The sequence below is a fragment of the Scheffersomyces stipitis genome, chromosome 2 (assembly GCF_000209165.1).
Source record: "Scheffersomyces stipitis CBS 6054 chromosome 2, complete sequence".
In the NCBI taxonomy this organism is placed as follows: Eukaryota; Fungi; Ascomycota; class Pichiomycetes; order Serinales; family Debaryomycetaceae; genus Scheffersomyces; species Scheffersomyces stipitis.
The window spans coordinates 2,594,926-2,616,326 of NC_009042.1; the positions used below are offsets into that span (position 1 = coordinate 2,594,926).

At 41.3% G+C, this 21,401-nt stretch overlaps 7 protein-coding genes across 7 annotated transcripts; 5 read left to right on the top strand and 2 right to left on the bottom strand. All coding sequences in view use genetic code 12, as the record gives it.

Annotated features, from left to right (window-relative positions):
- Positions 1-5,402: 5,402 nt before the first annotated feature.
- PICST_42198 (predicted protein) lies at positions 5,403-6,737 on the top strand (the record flags this gene model as incomplete). Its single annotated transcript, XM_001382691.1, has 1 exon — positions 5,403-6,737. The coding sequence occupies one exon, from the start codon at positions 5,403-5,405 to the stop codon at positions 6,735-6,737; it is 1,335 nt and encodes a 444-aa protein (XP_001382728.2).
- Positions 6,738-7,952: 1,215 nt separating this feature from the next.
- On the top strand, positions 7,953-9,005 carry ANT1 (ADP/ATP carrier protein; the record flags this gene model as incomplete). The annotated part of the gene is made up of 1 exon (XM_001382692.1): positions 7,953-9,005. The coding sequence occupies one exon, from the start codon at positions 7,953-7,955 to the stop codon at positions 9,003-9,005; it is 1,053 nt and encodes a 350-aa protein (XP_001382729.1).
- Positions 9,006-9,921: 916 nt separating this feature from the next.
- PICST_87868 (40S ribosomal protein S23) lies at positions 9,922-10,570 on the top strand. Its single transcript, XM_001382693.1, has one exon. It carries the CDS (start codon positions 9,939-9,941, stop codon positions 10,374-10,376), a length of 438 nt encoding a protein of 145 aa, XP_001382730.1. The 5' UTR covers positions 9,922-9,938; the 3' UTR covers positions 10,377-10,570.
- Positions 10,571-10,765: 195 nt separating this feature from the next.
- Positions 10,766-12,001, bottom strand: PICST_30355 (predicted protein; the record flags this gene model as incomplete). The annotated part of the gene is made up of 1 exon (XM_001383213.1): positions 10,766-12,001. The coding sequence occupies one exon, from the start codon at positions 11,999-12,001 to the stop codon at positions 10,766-10,768; it is 1,236 nt and encodes a 411-aa protein (XP_001383250.2).
- A 616-nt stretch (positions 12,002-12,617) lies between these two features.
- Positions 12,618-13,689, top strand: PICST_76526 (multicopy suppressor of clathrin deficiency; the record flags this gene model as incomplete). The annotated part of the gene is made up of 2 exons (XM_001382694.1): positions 12,618-12,969; positions 13,006-13,689. 2 exons carry the CDS (start codon positions 12,618-12,620, stop codon positions 13,623-13,625), a joined length of 972 nt encoding a protein of 323 aa, XP_001382731.2. The 3' UTR covers positions 13,626-13,689.
- Positions 13,690-13,882: 193 nt separating this feature from the next.
- On the bottom strand, positions 13,883-16,321 carry PICST_30357 (high affinity potassium transporter; the record flags this gene model as incomplete). The annotated part of the gene is made up of 1 exon (XM_001383214.1): positions 13,883-16,321. One exon carries the CDS (start codon positions 16,319-16,321, stop codon positions 13,883-13,885), a length of 2,439 nt encoding a protein of 812 aa, XP_001383251.2.
- Positions 16,322-18,725: 2,404 nt separating this feature from the next.
- Positions 18,726-21,386, top strand: PICST_30358 (DNA polymerase alpha binding protein; the record flags this gene model as incomplete). The annotated part of the gene is made up of 1 exon (XM_001382695.1): positions 18,726-21,386. The coding sequence occupies one exon, from the start codon at positions 18,726-18,728 to the stop codon at positions 21,384-21,386; it is 2,661 nt and encodes an 886-aa protein (XP_001382732.2).
- Positions 21,387-21,401: the final 15 nt, after the last annotated feature.

The window sequence follows — 21,401 nt, forward strand, 5'->3', positions numbered from 1 at the left end:
GAGAATTTCATGATCTCTGGTTCCATTCACAAAAACTGTGAGATCATCTGCAAAGGCTGAATATTTCGCTGTTAGCGGTGGTAGATGGTCGAGTTGAATCGGAATTCCCTCGAGCCGACTCTGTAATCTTTGTAAAAGAGGCTCCAAGCAGAGATTGAAAAGGATAGGCAGCACTGGGTTGCCTTGTCTCGTTCCCTGTTTGAGTGGAAAGGTCTCTGACTTTGTGTTGTTGGTAAAAATGGCTGCAAATTGTTGTGTCGTTACCAGGAGCAAGATCCGCTTGAATCTGGGGCCAAAGCCAAGTTGGTCGAGTACTGCAGACAAATAGTCGTGCGATATCCGATCAAATGCTTTAGTCAAGTCCAAGATAATGACATTTGCACTTTTCAGAGTCTCGGGGTCTTTTGATACTTTGTCGATGAGGGCCCGGAACCTTTGGATTTGAAAGTCCATCTGGCGTTCGGGCATAAAGCCGCATTGGTCATAGCCGATGAGGTCCTTGGTCACCTTTTGAAGGCGCATATTAAGGACCTGCGAAATCACCCTTAAAGAAGTATTAATAAGGGAGATGGGACGGAAATCATCGACCGTGAGGTCCTTACGTTTTCTCTTGGGTATCAAACGGATGAGAACTAGAGCCATTGACTCTGGTAATATTCCCGTTTGCATGATATTCTCCGCGTCCTTTGTTAATAGTGGGCCTGCCTTGTCCCAGATAGCCTTTAGGAAAAGATAGGTCATCCCATCTTCTCCTGGCGTGGAACTGTTGGCAGTCCGCTGTAATCCGGACGTAAGTTCTTCATATGTGATTGGCTTTTCAAGCTCCACACTGTCGCTGGCTGATACTTTGCGACGGAACATCTGTACATACCTCCTAATGGAGAGTTTGGCTTCTTGGGCCTGGGAATCCAGGTAAAGCGCTGCTAGGTGTTCTCGTTGTATCTCTAGTATATCTTTGGTTGTGATGGCGGTGCGAGCCCGATCTGCGGTTGTGAGAGTACTCACAATTGTTGCTGCATGGGTTGCCCCTTTGAACCGGTCGTTGAGATCCTTGAAGATCTTTGGTGGTTGCCTCTCTTCTATTTGGGAAGTGACCGACTGTTGATTTCTAAGATAGCCTATTATTCTAGGCAATCGTTTTATGAATGCAGTGTAGTCGGAGAATCTTGTTTGTTGTAAGATACTGAAGAGATGTGTGTTGTCTAGCCAGTGGTCCTTTACGATAAAGCGGGGTTTTCTGATTTTTAGGGTTGCTTTTGGAAGGATAATAAGGTCTATTTCAACTGTTATATGAGTTGATGAGATTATGCCTTCTTTGTGTTGATGGTATCGCCAAACCCTGTCTTTAAGAGACGTGGGGAGATAGATACGATCGAGGCGGCGACAATTTCGGAAATTGTCATTCGTGAATAATTTGATTTGAGGATCGAGCCCTCTGAGAGTGTCGTGGAGTTGTAAGCCATGGAAGATAGCATTGAATGCATCGCGTGATGCGACTTCCGTGGTTTGTCCGACGTGAAAGGAGTCAATTTCAGGGTCAAGGACCATGTTGAAATCGCCCCCTAGGCAGACGTGGAATGTAGCTCCTGCGTTGTTTAGTTTGAAGCTTTGGGTGATGATGTCAATTTGGGAGTGTAATGAGGTAAACAACTTGGCCTGAGCCGGATAGTTCCCGCTTGGGCCGTACACGGATATTATGAGGATGTATTCCTCTTTCTCCGTTAGTTTGATGATGGCGTCAGTTGCATAGGGCGCAAGTTCGGCGTCTAGATCAAGGTTGTTACTTGATATTTGGTGGAAGTGGGAGTACTGGAGATTTAAGATTATCCCAGTGCGTGATGAAGTGTTGGTGTAGATTAACTCCTTTTGGGAGTCTTTCAATGTATTCAGGAGTCCATGAATCCATTCCGGTGTCAAATGTGGCAGCGAAGTAGAAGAGGTTTCCTGAAACAGGTTGTGGGTTAGGTATTGAGAGTGGAAAACAGTTTCCTGGATGAGGAGAATGTCGCATTTATGTGCTAGTTCTCGAATTTTCGCAGGATCCTGGTTTCGTTGAATGTTCTTGGATCTACTCGTTAGTAAGTTGTTGCGATGATTCACTTCCGATGCCTTTAAGGTCGGATTGGTTATCGCCGTATCTAGTAGATTACTCATATTAATAGTCTATCGTGCTGGAGGGGTTGGCTTCGTGTGAGCCAATCGTGTCAGTTACCGGTTGATGAGCCATATTAGTATGGTCACCAATTTCCTGGTGTATACTTGGAGAGTCGACTTGTGTTGGGTCGACGTTTTGACTTTGAAATCTTAGTGAAGAGTCAGATATTTCCCTGCTGTCCAAAATTGTGGATTCGGGCTCCCCTAGGGTGGATCCTAGGGGGGAATCCGTGATATCCATGACTCTGGCAGGAGGATCTGTTATCGGCGGGGGATCTCGTAGTGTTGAGAAGCGGCTGGCTGAGGTGTTTGGTGCCTGCAGCTCGTCGCGGCTTAAACTAAGAGTCTTATTAAGTGCTTCATGCACCTTTTGGGACTGTCTTAGAGTCTGACTTTTGTTGGAGTGGGAGAGTCCTATAATAGGAGAGTAAGGGGTCGTTTGCTTCCTTGTGAGAGGGGCTAGGCGACCCGAGTAGGACGGTGACGAGATTGGGGTTGCTAGTGGTTTGGTTTTTGATGTGACAAGGGATTTACCTTGCTTTCTTGGGCGAGGCGTGATTGGTTGAAGGGTCGGTTGTGTTCTGGTCAGTTTGTTGCCAGTGGCATTGATTGTAGTTTCTGGGAGGAGCTCCATTTCTTGGTCCTGTGCCTGTTGGCTAAGTATGACGGATGCTTCATCGTCATGGATATCTTCATCTTCGTCTGAATCGGTGTATCTTATTGTTTCGTCATCATCATCTTGGATGTATTCCCTTTGGATTTGAACTTGTGGTCGTTCGTTGTTTGAGGTATTGCGAAGTATCCCTGTTGGTTTAGGGTGCATGATAGATCTCATGGTTTGGTTCGAGTCAGGTTGGACTGGCTGGTTGTGAATCACGTTTTCCATCTCTCCTGATTCAGGGAGGTCTGCGAGTGGCGCGAAACGATTACCTCCTTGACTATGTTGCGAGATTAAGGGTTGCGATTCTTTTCTGCGTGTGGTACCTTTCGTCACAGGGTGGAATCCGTCTTTAGCTGTTTGTGGTTGGGACGGACGCTTGTTGGGGTGTTGGTTAGGTGTTACGTACTGTGAAAGTTCATTCTGGTAAAAATAGTGAACTGGCGCATGTGGGGCCTTGAATACCGGGCATCTCTTGGTGGAGTGCTGGTTAGTATGGCATTTGAAACAGAATTGGTAGGAGGTGATTATGTCGAGTTGGACGCCATTGAGACGGCCGTTCTTTCGGTTTGGAATCCTATCTGATTCAGTCGCAATTAAGTAGAAAGCGGTCGTAATATGATTACTGAGTTGTTTGCCTTCGTAGTATCTTGCTTCTCTTATGTGTTTGGCCAAGACTTTGTAGTCAATAATTTCTCTGTCTTGACGCAGCGAGGGCCCGTATTGCGGAGTTTGTGGGATGTGAAGATCGTTTGGGTTGAACATTCCTTGAACTAGAACGTCTATATTGGAGTACTGAGTTGGAGTTTTTACACCCACAAGAAATACGTTAGAGGCCCTTGGAATTGGGATAAGTTTGAGTTTAAATCTGTAGTTGCCTTCTACTCCAGTGTAGTAGGGGTCGAATATTTCTTCCAACTTGCTGACCAGGGATTTGGGGGGAGAGGTTGGTTTGTCGGGCCTTAATTCGGCCGGGGTGAAAACAAAATCTAAATGCAGATTGTCTCTGCTGTGTATGTTGAAATACGTCTTTATGTCATAAATGTTCTGAGTGAATTGGAGTTTGTTTTCCAATTCTTTAATTTTGAGGTTATTGTCTTCAATACCCCGATTCCATTCACTCTCCAGTGGCTCCCCGGGTGATATGTTGTCTTTGTAGAGTTGGATGGTGTTTCTGAGGCTGGCAATTCTGTGCTCGGTACTCCTTTTTACCTCGTCTAGAGTCGCTGGAATTGTTTCAGAAAAATGTTTAACGAGGATCTTCCCTTTTTCACTTATACTCAATTGAGTATTTAAATGGTGCGTTCTCGTTTCAAAGGACTCAATGTGGACTCTTACAGTCTGCTTTTCAGCCACATTTCTGCCGATAGTACTGAGGGTTGACACGCGAACTTCCTCAGGTGTATTCCAGTCGTCAAATCTTTTCTGTTGTCCCTTGTAATTTGCCTCAGATAGATTATAAAGATGATTGTGGAGTGTTACACAATCATCAAGCCTGTTGTATTCTTCATCGCTTAGGTGGCCGTCCGATTTCAATTTTGCTTGGAGGGCCCTTGCTTTTTGACTATAGGTCTTAAGTAAGTTGTCGGAATCTTTACCGGGAACATCTTGAAGAATATCTGACCATTTCGCCTTATTAGGGTTTGGAAGAGGAGTAGATCTAATTGCCTTGGGGTTGGAGGGATGAATCCTTTTCTTAGAAGAACTCTTTGAGGTTCCTAAGAGTGGGTATTCCTCTGCTTCAAGGTCTTGAGTATTTTTTTCAGGGTTTTTTGTATTTTCTGAGTTTTTTTGGTTTTTATTTAAGTATTGTAAAGATTCAGAATTTTTTTGGGTTTTTGTAATTTCTTTAAGTTGGTGTACAAGGAGAGAATCTTCTTGTTCGGGCAAGTTCGAGAGGCTGGTTGTAGAATCTAAAGAAATGTGATCCATTTCATTATCATCATTTGCAGCCATTTCCTGGTCGTGTACCTCCTCAGGCACGTGACTTTGAAAAATTTCCGAAACTGAGGTTTCAAAACTTTCCATAGTAGGACTTAATGGGGTCTGGTTCTGAATAACCAGCTGGTCCGTGGGATTATCCCGTAGTTGGGCCGGTTCCTCAGAGGTAGATGACACTGCAGTCACGAAGGATGGCTCTAAATTGCCGTTTTCATCGGCATCTGTGGACTCGCCATCGAGGTCCATCAGATCATGGGGTGCGACATGGTCGTGTGGATTTCGGTCAATATCCGGTGGTTTTGGCTCGTTTAAGGCTTGATTTGAAGAGCTTTCACCAGAGAAACCCCCTAGAGGTCCCTCTGGCTGATTGATTGGTCGTAGTTCTGACATTCCCACAATTTTTTTTTCGGCCATTTCAAAAAGAACGTTGTGATTTTTAATGCTCTCATTTGATCAAGAGTGAATAGAGTTTAACAAATGGTTGTATAGTGTAGTGGTTATCACTTTCGGTTTTGATCCGGACAACCCCGGTTCGAATCCGGGTACGACCTAACTTTTTTGTCCCCTTAGATAATGGCGATCACGTGACTGTGGCCTATAAGTTCATCAAGATGGATAGGCACAACTACGAAATAATCCTTTTTAGCCAATGGTCTCAACGTCAAAGAAGACCAATTCGGTCCATAGCTTAATCGCCCATTTTTTGCAAGAAAACAATTACCATGATACCTTGAAGCAATTTGAAGAAGAACATGGAAAACCAATTGAAGCTCTGAAATTGCCAACTTCAGATGAATCTCTAGAGGAAATCGTTAATGATAGAATCAATTTCAACGAGTTGAACGCTCAATTTGAGCAGGTGGATCTCCATGAAGAGTTGACAGCTGACATGAAGCAGATTGCTGCACAACAGCTTGAGCACTGGAAAGTGCCTTATCCACAAAGTATTGAATTGTTAGTTTCACCACAGATCAGTGCCTTGGCTATAGATTTGGCACTTGACAAAGAAAACGATCTTGTGTTTGTCAGCACAAATGATTTCAGATTGGTTGTGATTGAGATAGCATCAGGCAGAATTCTCTTGAATGCAGCCAATGTTTTGAAGAAAGTAGTTGTGAAGAAAATACTAGTTCTTCCAAAGCAGAGAATCGTGTTGGTAGGTATGGATGGAAAGTTCTATAATTTTGAGTACAGCCTAAAAGAAGGATCAGTTACGTTGACAAAATCCACGGAATTTCAGGCTCACAAGCGATTGGTCGTTGATGCGAAGTATATTCAATTTGATGGCGAGGAGTACATTGTATCGTTGGGGTGGGATTTCTTTATCAAGGTATTCAAAATTGTAAAGGACGGGTTTGAAGTTACTTCAGAGTACAAGATATCCAGTCAGGGTACCTGTTTTGACGTTGTAGAGTACAATAAGGAATTGGTTATTGTAGTTGGGAAGAACGAAAATACCATGTTGGATGTCTTTGTGTTAGACAAGAGGGCGGAGTTGGCGTACATCTATAAGATATCGCTTAACGATGCTGAATTCTCGTCTTCCAGCTTCTCTCCACGGTGTTTGACTATCCAGTATTTTCACGATTCCATTCCTTTGATAGCTGTCGGCACTTCTCATGAACCATTTATGAGGTTAATTGTAGTATCATTAAAGGAGTTGGCAGAAATAGACAGAAATGCTGAGCAGCCCACACCTATCAAGAGAAACCAGATCCTCAAGACTTTGAACACTTTGTCGCCACAAGATCGTTATTCACAGGCTGTCGTTACCTGGAGAGAAGCAAATGGAAAGAGCAACGGTGTATGGATTGTAGGTGAAGATGGTATTATTCGAGGCATTGACTTGGTTGAAGAAAAAGTACAGGTTGAGTTGCAGGGACATACAGGCAAAATCAAGGGCTTCATCTCGTTCCTGAATAACAAGGGGAAGGAGGTTCTCATAAGCAGTGGGCTCGACAAGGACATCAAGAGGTTTACATAGAATTATAGACTTATCTGCTGTGGTTGCAAGAACGGCAAAATATACAATAGTATCAGAGTTACAGTTTTAGAGTAGAATTACAAATACAATATCCACAGTACATTTCATCAGATATAGTTGAAAGATGGAACTAGAGAGATGATTTACAAGACTGATGGCTGCGAAACCTCTGACCCTGTTGCGGCTGCAACTTGTGGCTACCCCAGATCTCCGATTGTGGGGACACTGGAAAGAGTCCAACCAACCCGATTAGCCGGTCCCCCGGCTATAAAAGTAGAATTGCAAAAACGGATTTTGACAGTGGAGATGTTGATGTTGGGGCAGCTCACGTGACGCCACATACTTATCGTTGTTGGTGGGGTTCAGATGGACTATTTGGTCCGGCACATAGTGTATCTTCGGATATTTGATATGCAAAATGATGGAAGAATTGGGCCTCCTTTTAGCCAGAGAAGAGTGGTGGAGATAAGCAAAAAGAAACCAACAATGAGGTTGCAACACCACTAGCTAGTCACAAATCAACATTGTACCAAACAGGCAATAGTCGTCCACAGAATTGCTATGTGTAGTCTATTGCCGGTACTCACTGTCTGATGAGGTGTGTATGGAAAATCTCAATTTTGTGGGGAGGGCTTCCTCGGAAACTGTGTGGAAAAAAGGCCGGGTGCATGTGTCGTGCCGAAAAAGTTGAATCCTCGGTAAGTCTGCTTCATTTATATACCGATGGAGATCAGGACAGAAAACGAAGCTAGCGGTGAAAACCAGCTCATATCTGCTAGACAGCGGCAAAAACTTTCCTATAGAGTCTATATATATACAGCAGTTCTTCTGACTTCATCTGTGTCGAATTTGGTAGCTTATCCTGAGTTTCTTGTGATTATCTGCTGCCAGCTTCTTTTTTCCATCTCCATAGTTAACCTCTGGCTGCGCTCGCTACACGCGATTCAGATATCCAGGCCCGAATCCTCCCCACTGATTATAGAAATATATATAGAAGCGGCATCCCATCTTGAAATTTGTTTTGCTTCTACTGGTACTATAATTGCTATTGTTGTTATTAGCATTATACTATCTTATTTATTCATTGGCTACCAGTACTTCCATCAGTACTACAACTACAGCCATACATTATAGCCAACACAGCTATACTACTAGACTGCTACTAGAGCTAATATTGCATACTAGAATTCACTAGTTTCCATATTTACTTCCCACATGTCTCTCACACCACTTGAAAAGGCTGCTTCTGGAGCCTTGGCTTCTGTTATCGCGAACACCTTGGTGTACCCTCTTGACTTGAGCAAGACCTTGATTCAGACCCAGGTGAAAAAACATCCTCACAAGACCGGCGCAGACATTCCTACCCCACCCTCCGATTCTGACATCGAGGATTCGGTATACAAACAGAAGGAAACCAAGTCAGGCGAGTTAAAGTACAAGAACACACTTGATGTGTTGCGTAAGATCTACGCGAAGAAGGGAGTTTTGGGCTGGTACCATGGATTATTCTCGTCGATCCTCGGAACGGCCGCTCAGAATTTCTCCTACTTCTACTGGTACACCATCGTCAAGAGAGTGTACGCCAATTTGTACAAACACATTCCAAACCACAGGGCCAGCACGTTGACCGAGTTGTTCCTTGGGGCTGTAGCTGCTGCCATCTCGCAGATGTTCACCATGCCTATTGGTGTGGTCACCACTCAGCAACAGACTGACAAGAGCCACAAGAATTTGTTGCAGTTGACCCAGGACATCTTGGAAGAGGACGGTGTATCCGGCTTGTGGAGGGGCTTGAGAGTGTCGTTGGTTTTGTGTATCAACCCTTCAATCACATACGGTTCATACGAGAGATTGAAGCAGGTCTTCTACGGCAGCAAGGAGTTCTTGGGTCCTTTGGAGTCTTTCTCCATCGGAGTGTTGGCCAAGTCCTTGGCCACCGTAGCTACACAACCATTGATTGTTTCTAAGGCTATGTTACAGAAGAAGTCCAAGACCAAGAAGGAAGCCGGAAAGCCTAAGCCTAAGCCTGAACACGAAGATGACGAAGATGACGATGACGATGACATTAGATTCGATAGTTTTACCCATGCATTGGCCCATTTGTGGCACACAGAGAGATTCAGAGGCTTGTACAAGGGTATCGCCCCACAATTGTTGAAGGGTGTATTTGTGCAGGGGTTGTTGTTTATGTTTAAGGACCAGCTCGATATTTTCTTCTTGTTCTTGCTTTCGTTGTTGAAGAAGAAGAAGGGTATCGCCTCGCGTTGAGGCACTGGTTTCCACATGTAGTACTAGAGTTACAATATAACAGACGTTGCAGAGAGAGAGTATAGAGTAGAATATTACGGTAGAAATATTTAGTTCAGATGCATCATGTTGTACTGGTATCATGTAATACCATCATGTTGTGGTGTTTGTAGGTGGTGATTAAATCTTGTGAATAGATAGGATCACTGTATGGGTGCAAAACGGTCTGCACTATGATTCAATTCGCATATGATTGCAGCAGGCGAGAACGTGATCCAGAACACAAATTAGCTCCATAGCTCCGACCCACAAACAGCAAGTAGAATGTGAAATCTCACAATGGAGTATCACACTAAATATTAGAGCAGGTTTACAGTGGCGTCTTTTCAGATCATATCCGTATAAAATATTCAAACTGATAAGACAGAATGTATGGAACCTTTTTCCAACCTTAAAAATGAATAGTGGGGTATAAAGTTCAGCTTATTCGATTTCTGTGCGAAAGTAGAGTATGGTAAGAGATGTAGCCAGACGAGACAGTGAGAGACAAAAAACTATGTCACCGTGATGGAGTGGTATGTAGTATGAGACCAGGGGTTATAGTACGAGAGTAGAGTGTGAAGTGTAAAGTGTGACAAATTCAGGTGAGACTCTGGCCGGCTTTATGTGTCAAAGAGGGTATGGGTTACTTTAGGGCTGGAGCCCTAGCTTCTCCCATGTATACACGTGCCAAAAACAACCCTACCTGAGACTTTCCTCTGTGCCATATGGCACAATATGCCGAACGCTCCTTAACTATGGAAAATTTTCCCCTATGCGCACCCATCTCGTGTTAACTATGGAAAACTGTCGCAGTGCGCACGGGAAAGTTAACCAATTTTCATCGATAAAAAATTTATCAAATCCTTTCTCTTTCTTTCTTAGCTAGTCAGTTAATCACCAAATACAGTCAACATGGGTAAAGGTAAACCAAGAGGTCTTAACTCTGCTAGAAAGTTGAGAGTCCACCGTCGTAACAACAGATGGGCCGATGAATCGTACAAGTCCAGATTATTAGGTACTGCTTTCAAGTCCTCTCCATTTGGTGGTTCTTCCCACGCCAAGGGTATTGTGTTGGAAAAGATTGGTATTGAATCCAAGCAACCAAACTCCGCTATCAGAAAGTGTGTCAGAGTCCAATTAATCAAGAACGGTAAGAAGGTCACTGCTTTCGTTCCAAACGATGGTTGTTTGAACTTTGTTGACGAAAACGACGAAGTCTTATTGGCCGGTTTCGGTAGAAGAGGTAAGGCTAAGGGTGATATCCCAGGTGTCAGATTCAAGGTCGTCAAGGTTTCTGGTGTCTCCTTGTTAGCTTTGTGGAAGGAAAAGAAGGAAAAGCCAAGATCGTAAATTGTCCTCGATACATCAAGAAATCATTATTTCACATCGCTACTTACTTCATTTTATCTATCAATACTATTATGATAAGTTAGTTTTCCTTACTATCGAGAGTCATTTATGGTTGTATAATTCTAAATTTACGTGTATATTGAAACCAAACATTGGCTGGGTTGCCTCCTCGAGGTTAATGCATACATTATATCAAGCCAGGTGTAACGAGTAGGATATGTAGTTGCTATGTTTCAGCTGTAACAACGTTAATCTCTGTTGTCTACTGATATGTTAGGTCTCTTTGAGCTCCACTTTTACATTTCGATCTTGGGTAAGATCATCCACTTCAATCAGAGCTACATATACTTCTATGACAAACTATGTTTTATATTATGTTACATGCAATCCTAAATGGTTAAGTTTCTACCTTCAATAGATGGACCACCCTTCTTTGAAGTCTTCTTCTTTATTGACATCAGCGTCAACTTGGAGTTGATTCTCCTGAATCTTTCATCAGGACCTCCAACTCTGCCTTGTTGTCTTCTTAATAGAGAAGCATCTACTCTTGGGGCAAATTTATAGGCTGCAGTTCTAGCACTTGGAATAGCGGCTCTCTTTCTTCTTTCAGCGTTTTCTTCATACAAGGTCTTAGCTTCCTTTGGCTTGTTGCTCTTGGCTGAAGCCAATTGGTTGGTGAATCTGAGCTTGTCGTATTCGTGGAATTGGATGGTACGATCCTTGTACGAGTCGGATTTGTTCAAAATAGGTCTGGTCCAATCGCCAATTAATCTGTCGACTATCTTCTTCAATGCTGGTTCTGTTCTCTTGGAACGCTGGTAGTACACCAACACCTTTCCAATACCAGAAGCAACAAGATGGTCTGTCTTGATGGGCAAGCTTTCCAAGGACGAGATCAACTCCTTCTGGATTTGGTAAGCAGGCATCGAAGCATCCGGCAATGGTTCTAACCATAATCTCACAGCTTCCAACAAATTATTGTCCAAAATGGAGATAGCCAAATCGGCTCTAGACAAGATATCAGTTACTTCCTTTAACAACTTTAACTTCTCGGTGGCTATTTGGCCCTGGGAGTTCTTTTCTACATCGGAGTTGGCAGCACGGATCATCTGGTCCTTCAAGAAATCTATCTTGTCATCTTGCATTCTTTCCAAATCATCCTCATCAGCTCTTCTACGTCTAGTACTCTTACTCTTGATGGCATGATCCATCTTTTCTTCCAACAACATTCTCTTTCTGGTTTGTGGATCAGCATTGTCAAAGTCTACTGTGAAATCTTGTTCTCTTTCTCTTTCCGTAGTATCAACACCTTGAGGTACACCGGTGTCCTCCAACAAGTGCTTCTTGGACTTTCTAACGATTTTCTTCTTTGTGGTTGTCAGAGCACTCTCGTTCTCATCACGCTTTATCTTATGCGCCCTTATAGAGTAGACGTTATCTTCGTCGTCGTCGTCTTCATCTTGGTCTTTGTATTCCCCTTCATCAGCTTGTTCTTGTTCTTCTTGTTCATCTTGTTCTTCATCCTGTGCAACTTGGTCATCAACAGTTTGAGAAACACTCTCCTTCTCTAGTTCATGATCGGATGGTAATTCGTGTTCGGATGACTGATTGCCGGTATCAGACATGGTTATTGTTGTGTTGGAAAGTGAAGAGTTGAGTCTAGTATTGCAGTCTAAGTTGAAGAATTTCAACATATGAGTGATGAACTGTCGCGTCAATGTCGCACGACATTTTTGCACAGCTTTGAACATGGACAATAGCGTATATTGAGCTTATTTGGCTGTACATTTTACTGATTATTTATGTGATATGGATCTAATAGACTGTAATAGACTGAATGCAATTTTAGAACCTTCTACTAATTTTTGGTGTGAAATTTCTTTAAATCATTAAAATAAGTCTATTTATGTGTTTGAGATTGGTTGCTATAGTAAAAGTCAAAATTATTAGTTGCGAAATTTCTAAATAAATGGACAAAAATAATTGAACATAAAATTACAGACATGGACGATTTAGAAGCTCGAATATAGAAGCAAACTACAATCGAGGTATCTGCAAGAATGGTATATGTCATATATTGAGATTTATTGCATTGGCAGATATTGGTTGCTAGTTCCGTTTCATAGTGCGGCACGGATGCAGTTGCACAATCGCAGAAAACATGCCCAATAACGGCGAAAAAATTCAAGTGCAACAAGTGAAACGTCTCCACGTCTTTCTACGCTTTGAACCAACCCGGAGATGTCTCAATACATAGGCAAGACCATCTCGTTGATCTCCAACAAGGGACTTCGTTATGTTGGTTTGTTGGACAACATCAATGCTGATGACGCGACTGTGGCCTTGAAATCGGTCAGGTTGTTCGGTACGGAAGGCAGAATGGCAGCTGCTGGCACTCCCAACTTGGAAGTGATGCCTGGTTCAGACGTCTATGATTACGTTGTTTTCCGTGGTTCAGACGTTAAGGACTTGTCCGTCTTGGATACTCCAATTGACCAGGTTAAGCCAGAGCCTTATATTCCTGCTCCACAATCTACTGCTGGTTACTATCAACAGCAACCTACTCAGACCTCTGCTCCTTCTGGCGCTCTTGGTGCTGGACCAGCTCCTACAGCAACGAGAACTGCAGAAGCTTTTGGGCCTTCTGGTGTTTCTGATGCTACTCCTGCTCAGGCTGTGACTGCTCCTTCTGCTACAAGCTATGCTGAACCTGAACCAAGACGAACCAAGCCAGAACCAAGTCGCTCTCAAGCCCAACAGCCTTCTTCTATATACACCCAGAAACAGGCGCAACCAGTAGATAGACCAAACCCTGACGAAAAGACATCTGTCTTTGATTCGGAGCCTCTGCAAGCCAAACCAGCTCACAGAGCATATGATAATAGAAGAACTTCCAAGGCACCAGAAATTCCAAACGACGAGTTCGACTTTGAATCGGCCAACGCTAAGTTTACCAAGGAGTTGGAGCACGAAAAGGAATTGGAACACTCGGCCTACAACAAGCAATCATCCTTCTTTGACAACATTTCTTCTTCTACGGAAGAAAGAGGTTCTATGAGATGGGCAGAGGAAAAGTCACTCAACTTGGACACCTTTGGTGAAGCTTCTCTCCGTGGAAGGGGAAGAGGTAGAGGTAGAGGTAGGGGTGGCAGAGGCGGTAGAGGTGGAAGAGGTTTCTGGAGAGGTGGCCGCGGTAGAGGTGGCCAAAGAAATAATAACGATTACAACACTAAACCAGAATGGGCATGAATAGATAAACTGTTCATATATACATATAAGTTTACAGTCCATAAAAGTACACGACTGCTAGTACAGCTCCTTAACAATAGAAGAAGTGATAACTTTATTTGAAGACTATATCTGTTAGTACCTTCACGGAGTTTGATTACTTGTATGCAGCCGTCTTTTATCGTCTTGCATATAGAGTTTTGCAATTTATATATTTGACCCACTAAAATACAAAATACCAGCAACTAAAATATTCTTCAAAGTTGGCTTAACTTTCTCTAAATTCTAGCAACAGATCCAATAAATATCTTATTATTTACCTCTTCTTCTTCGTTTTTCAACTTAACAAATTGACCTCTTGGTTGTGTTATGGAACTAATTGGGCCGAAGAAATGGTCGATTAAAGCTCTTCTGACTACTCTCTTGATTATAACAAACGGATTATTGGTCTTGAGTTCATCATAAGAATAATCGTGACACCGAACCAAATTGTGTTCAAAAATGTGCAAGATTGGAATATTATCTGGCTTTATCAAAATTGATTTGTCCATACCGTTATATTTCTGCAACAAATCATAAATGTTGGGAATAGAATAAATAATTTGAGTATTCAATTCCTTATCAATCACAAGTTGTTCTGTGAAACCGTATCTGAGAATACATTTATAATGACCTGGAATCTTTGTTGAAGCAATTAAGACTCTTTCTTGACTTGGTACAACTGGAATCGATAAAACCCTGATTGAACAGAAAATGAAAACTGAAGGAATCGACGAAAATGATCTTACAATCTTACCATATAGTGCTGGAACAGAATTGGGGGAGTTGAACGAGCTCTGTAAAGTAGATTCGTTGTACATTATGGCAATACCATCATGTCTCACCAATGGAGTTCTACCAAATTTGGAGTCAACAGACATTTCTGCTTCTTCATCTTCGATCTCATCTTTGAAAGCAACACCAGAATTCAAGTTCATAACAACAGGAGTTTTCTTATACTTTGGGTAAATATTTTCAATTTTTATTCTAGTTCTGATTTCCTGGTTAACCATTCTTGATCTAGCCCATCTCCATATACTTAAGAAAATGAACGAGATACCAGCCATCATAATAGGGAACCAAGCACCGTGGACAATTTTCTTTATGTTTGCAATTACCATACAAATTTCCAAAGGCACAAAGATAACCAAGAAAAGAACACACCAGATGATGTTCACATTGTAAACATAGAACAAACAGATTATGATCAACAGTGAAGTGACCAAGAAATCGAGTGTGATACCCAATCCGTAGGCAGCTGTGACGTTGTTACTATTTTTGAATCCAGCAGTTGTAGCAATAACACCAATCATTAAAATCCAATTGGCAGTTGGAATGTAGACTTTTCCAACATAATGCTTAGAAACATGAACAATTTTCAAGTTAGGGAAGCAGTCCAAATTAATTAACTGTGAAATAATACTGAACACAGAAAGAATTAAGGCTTGCGATGCAATGATAGTAGCCAATATGGCCAATACAAACATAATCCAATAAGGTCCACTACCAGTACCTCCTGGAAGTGACAAATAAAATGGGTTAACGATTGCTTCGGGGTGTGTAACAATGTAAGCACCTTGTCCCAAATAACAAATCATCAAAGCAGGGTATACAAAACAAGCCAAAGTTAATTGGATTGGAAGCCTACCAAAATGGCCAATATCAGCAAACATTGCTTCAGTACCAGTTATTGCCAACATAGCTCCCCCCAAGCAATCAATGCCACCACTTTTGAGAAGTTCTATAGCGTAGTATGGAGACAAGGCTTTGAAAACCCCAGGGTGATATTTGATGATATTGTAAAGTCCACAGATTATGAGACCGATCAACCAAATGAACACAATGGGAGCAAAGGTAAATGAAATCTTGTGGGAGCCAAATTGCTGAACAACGAATAAAGCAATAAGAATGACCTCAGAAACCGCCAAAACTGCATTAAAGTCTGGCTTGGCTATTTGGATACCACCAACTGCCGATAAAACAGAAGTAGTTGGGGTTAATAACCCATCTGAAAAAACCAAGGAACAACCCAAGAAACATGCACACAAAATAAACCCTTGCATTATCATTGTAATCACAGGACTGTTCTTAATTTTGTTTATTCTTGATTTGGTAGAATTGCTAGACATGAACGAAGAGGTAGTATCTTGTCTAGTAATTAATTCTAAATCAGAAATTTCTGGGGCGCCAGGTATGTGGACTGCCCTGGGACCTATTTTCAAGTACCTGGCAATTTTTGCATAGATAGCAACTTGGCCACCTTCACCATTGTTTGGACCAATAAATAAAACAACACAGACATATTTGAAGAGAACAATAATGGTGAACAAGTAAAAAATGAGTGAGATACCTCCGTAAATGTCTTTCTGGCTAGGAGGAGATTCTTTGTACTTGATCGAGTTCAAGACATACAAGGGAGAAGTACCAAGATCACCATAAATAGCACCCAAAGAGGAAAACGACAAAGTCAAAATTTCTCTCCAGGATTGCTTCTTCTTCTGACCAGTTTCGGATTGAGAAACTGATTTGTAAACAGAAGCAGCATCCGGTCCCTCAAAATCATCATCAACCAGTTCATTATCACTGTGGATTGTGTAATTCTCTGTATTACTGACGGAGGAAGCAGCATCAGCAACATCTTGCTCGTCAAGGATGTTCTTGGAGGGAGTATTCGACATGTACCTTATAGATAGTTGCTTACGAAGGATTTTGACTTTTTGAAATTGATTCACTATGTCCAAAAACTCTTCGAATTTTTACAGGTCCACTGAAAGTAATTTATATGATGTAAAACTGATCTGTTCTTGAGCCTATTTTAGTAGAGCTTAACTAGTGAATTCCTTAACTATGGGGAAAATTTTACTACGGCCCCTTTTTGAAAGCCATCTCGACCCCGTAAATTGCATAAGCGGAATTTCGAGGTATAGGAGTATCTACATGTCTAAGTCTAGGTACTATATTCCTATGGCATGATTAGGTCTAAAAGAAATACCTTTGGTACGACCAATGAAAATATGGCCCTTGTAAATTAATCCCTCAAGAATTGCACCCAAACAGGAATGAAAAATATTCTGCGGCTGAATGACAGACAGCCATCAACTGCTGCAGCAGTTGGCCCTATACGTGAAAACTTTTTGTGGAAGTTATAGCAGATCAAGTGCGGGTGGAGCGTGCCTGGCTAGGAAACTGAGACATTTACAGAATTGACAGGATTTCAGAACTGCCGTATTACATTATATTTTGTTTCCATGGTTTTTGAAATTGCTGTAGTCGTCACAATCTCCACAGAAAAAAAGAATATAGCCACATAGTTGTTTGTATTGTAGCATGAATTCAAAAATATTATCGAATTTATTTAATGTATCTATGAATTTATTTGGTGTCTGTATAAATTTATTTGAAAGGATAGATTCTACGGTTGACGATAACAATGGAATGAGTTGACTCAATTTCGCAGCCTAAAAATGTAGATGTGCATCTTCACAGCCACGAGTTAGTTCGAGTACTCTACCAATAAGGTACAATTAAACCTTATCAAAAGTTTCAGGTGCTTATCAACTGTGGAAGGGTGGTGATGTAGCACATGGATACGGATAGAAAAGAAATGGTTCGTGGAAATGGCCAAATCATCCAAAACAACGATCGACGCTAAAGGTAACTAAATCTCTGAGCATAAATACTCGAGGGATTTTCGAGCAGCACAGCCCATGACTATCTCTGTTTCACAGTGGTAGCTCAGGGCACGCCCTATTATAAATTCCTCAATTTCGTATTAATGAAACTAACAATACGTCAATCCCAATTTGGTAACGCTCCATTTTCAAAGGAGTGCAAATTCTCACATTTTGGCTTGAGGGTTTTGCAATCAATATTTTTTCAGTGCGAAGTTGCTTCCACTGAATTCCCACCAAATTTTGGAATTTTTGTTTTTCACAGCCAAGGGCTAAAACGGAGCCCCAGCACCAATTTTTGTAGCTAGTGGATGAATAGTCGTCAGTTGTTCTTCTGAAGTTTTGTTTGTATTTATTTAGCTTTGTTTTCATCCAAATACCTCATAATGGGACGTCATTGGAAGGTTTTTACGGTCTCCTGCAATATTTTAGTGGGAAACGAAGAAATGAGAAGCTCACTGTTCCATCATCACAGTAGATACCCTAATAATTTTTATGAATTGAAAAGATGTATGCCACTAACCAAGATGACTTGAAGTTCTCCAAGAAGTGTTCAAAAGTTGAAGTAACTAACAATAATGGACAGCATTAAAGTACCAAACATGCTATAGCTCAACCAAACTTGCAATGAAGTTGGTAAGAAATTGGCAAACATGTGAACTTGATTCATAATGTTCACTTATCTCTTCTTAATAGTCTTATTGAGACGATTGTCAATTGCTTTAACTTTTAAGGAGTAACAACAATCGGCGTACGGCCAAAACATGAGAGAATGTTTAGTTCTGAAGCTTCTGGCAACCACCCTTCAATTTTTGAAATAAGCCAATCAACCAAGAAATCATCCACCATAATTTTTCAGATGTTAGTGAACATAACTAGCTTCGTTTCACTAGATTGTATTTTAAACATAAAGTTGATAACTTATTCGCTTTTATGTTCCATGGTATCGGGGAAAACATCAAAAACGCATTTTTATGGGAGTCATTCGAGTCAATTTAGAGAAAGATATCTGACGGGGAAAGAAACATACACATACAGACGCTCTACTATGATTTTCTCCTTAGAATGTGATTTTCATAAAAGGATAATGTTGATTTAAGAGTTCTTTTAGCAGCCAAAGTTACTTACTGAGAATTTCGAAAGTAGCTGAATCTCGTTTGAAAATCACTAGAGTCAACAATAAAGATGTCACTCTCGCTGTAATTAATATAACTTCATGGGTGTCAATTTTGTTTGCAACATGTAGCACTTATAGTTCTTGTATGTCTCTTTTATTGTCGCAAATTCAATAACCGACACGCTAGGAAAATGTCAAATGTTTACCAGATACGCGTTTTAGTGAAATTTTAAAATTCGTGTTCTGTATCAACTATTTACTATCACTGATATCTTTATAAGCGTACACCAAAAGATGGCTACAAGAGGTAAAATTGCGGCATTTCCTGATGGGAACTCGTTTGTAGCATATAACGACTCTGTGGATAATTTAGTTATTGGAAACAGTGAAGGTTTAGTAAAGGTATTCAACATTCATGAGCCCGATTTGGAACCAACCTCGATTGATATCTTGGAAAATTTGACTTCGTTATCCAACCACGGTGCAAAATTGTTAATCACGACCACAGGAGGCGAGCTTGAGCTAATAGACTTGAAATCACTGGAATCAAAAGGTTCAATTTACAGATCTGGGTTACCTTTAAGAGACTCTTTGTTCATCAATGAAGGTAAGAGAGTACTCTGTGGAGGAGACGATAACAAGTTGGTAGTGATTGACTTGGAAAATGGAAACAACACTTCTTCGGTATCTTTATCAGATCAATTCTTGAGTGTAGCCTATAACTATACTGGTGAGCTCTTGGCTGTTGGTTTATCTAGCGGTGACGTTCAGTTGTATTCTGTTACCAATGAACAGCCAAATTTGATTCACACCATTCCAAATGTGTTAGTTTCCAAAATTCATACTTCCATGGATAAAATTGACTATAACGAAGAGCACGAGGACGAATTGGTTTCAACCAGACCGCAATGGACTTCGGATGGAAGATATCTCTTGGTTCCTACTGCTGTGAACAAGATTCTGGTCTTCGACAGATCAAACTGGGCTGAACCAATTAAATCATTCGACTCTGAGGCTAAGATCATTGACTTCAGATTATCACCAACAAGTGACCATCTAGCTGTCCTCGATTTTGACGGTGTAGTGAGATTATTTGACTTTGATAGCAAGAAAACATTACGCGAAATAGAGCTTGACTTGGATGGTAAGTTCCCTCTAAATCTTGCCTGGAAAGATACTCAGTTGTTTGTAGGTACTACTGATGGTAGTATCTTGACATTTAAGGATGTTGTAGACTCAGCAACCACAAGAGAAATTAATAGGTTATTTATGGGAGAAGCTGACGAGTCTGACGGTGAAGATAGCAACACCGAGGAGCTTGGCCAAGACGAAGAAGAGAATGAAGAGGAAGCACCTGATGTCAAGTCAGAACTTTCCAAACCTGGCTACAGATTGCATGCTGAAGACTCTTTGGTTATCGACCAAGATGAGGACGACATGCCAGACTACTCCAACGATCGAAGAAAACGTCACAAGCCTAATGGATACAGTGCACCTAGACAAACTACTGCAAGATCTTTTGGTACAGTTATTGAAGGAGAGATCAAGCCATATTCTCCAGGTTCCACTCCTTGGAATAGCGAAAATAAGGGCTCTGCTACTGTTGAGAGACGATACTTATCTATGAACTCAATTGGATATTCGTGGGTAGTGAAGAGCTCTAGTGGTACCGACGGTATGTCTCAGCAGACTGTCAGTGTAACATTTTTTGACAGAGGCTTGCATAAGGATTACCATTTTGTTGATTACAACGGCTATGACTTGTGTTCTATCAATGAAAAGGGTGCATTGTTTGCCAGTTCAGGCTATTCAAGTAAATCAGCTCTTGACAATGGCAGAATATATTATAGAAAACATGATTCTGAACAAGATGCTTGGGAAAGACGGATTCCCTTGTTGAGAGGTGAATATATTACCTCTGTCTGTGTAACAAATAGTCACTTGTTGGCCAACATGTCTGACGAATCCTACATCACAGTTGCAACCAATTTCGGATATGTTAGGTTCTACAATTTGCATGGTTTGTGCGTGAACTTACTCAAGATGACTCCTGTTGTTACTATGATTTCATCTTCTAATTCTGTTTTGTTCATTATTAATCAGGTCGCTGCCAATCTTTATAGTTACTCGCTTGTTGATATGAATCAAGACTACAAGTTTATTCAGCAGGATGTATTACTTCCATTAAAGAAGCACGCCGATTCCCCGGACATTCCATTGATCAAGGGTATCTTCTTCAACGAGTACAATGACCCATGTATAATTCCAGGTATTGATGATACTTTGTTAATCTTACAGTCATGGAGAGAAGCAAATAACGCCAGATGGGTTCCGATATTAAACTGTCACAATGCTGTCACAGACTACGGTAATGATAATAGAAAAGGTTGGAAGTGTTGGCCCTTGGGTGTTTACGATGACCAGTTGAACTGTCTAATATTGAAGAACAATCACGAGCATCCTGGTTTTCCATTACCAATTCCAATTGTTCTCAATATCGAATTGCCGATCTTGATTAAGGACAAGTCAAAGAAGAAAAAGAACGACATTTTGGAGGAGGAGCTTGGCGACAGTGATGCAGAGGAGCCTGAAGTCAAGCAGGATGATCCTGAAGAGAATTTCTTGAGATCAAGGACATTTGGTAGTTTGGCCTTTGACTCACACAACGATGATAATACAGAAGAAACAGAAGAGGGTCAGATAGAAGAAAGACTTAATGAGTATATGGCGTTGTTTGACAGGTCATTGTTGAAGCTATTTGGAGAGTCCTGTAAAGATCAGAGATTGAACAAAGCCTTGAGCGTAGCCAAGTTGATGAAGACGGACAAGGCATTGATGGCTGCATCGAAGATCAGTGAAAGAATGCAGTTCATGAACTTGGCCACAAAGATTGGTGAATTGAGAGAAAAGTTGCTCAACGAGGCAGAAGAAGTTGACGAAGAGGAAGATGATTAAATAATAGTCTAATTC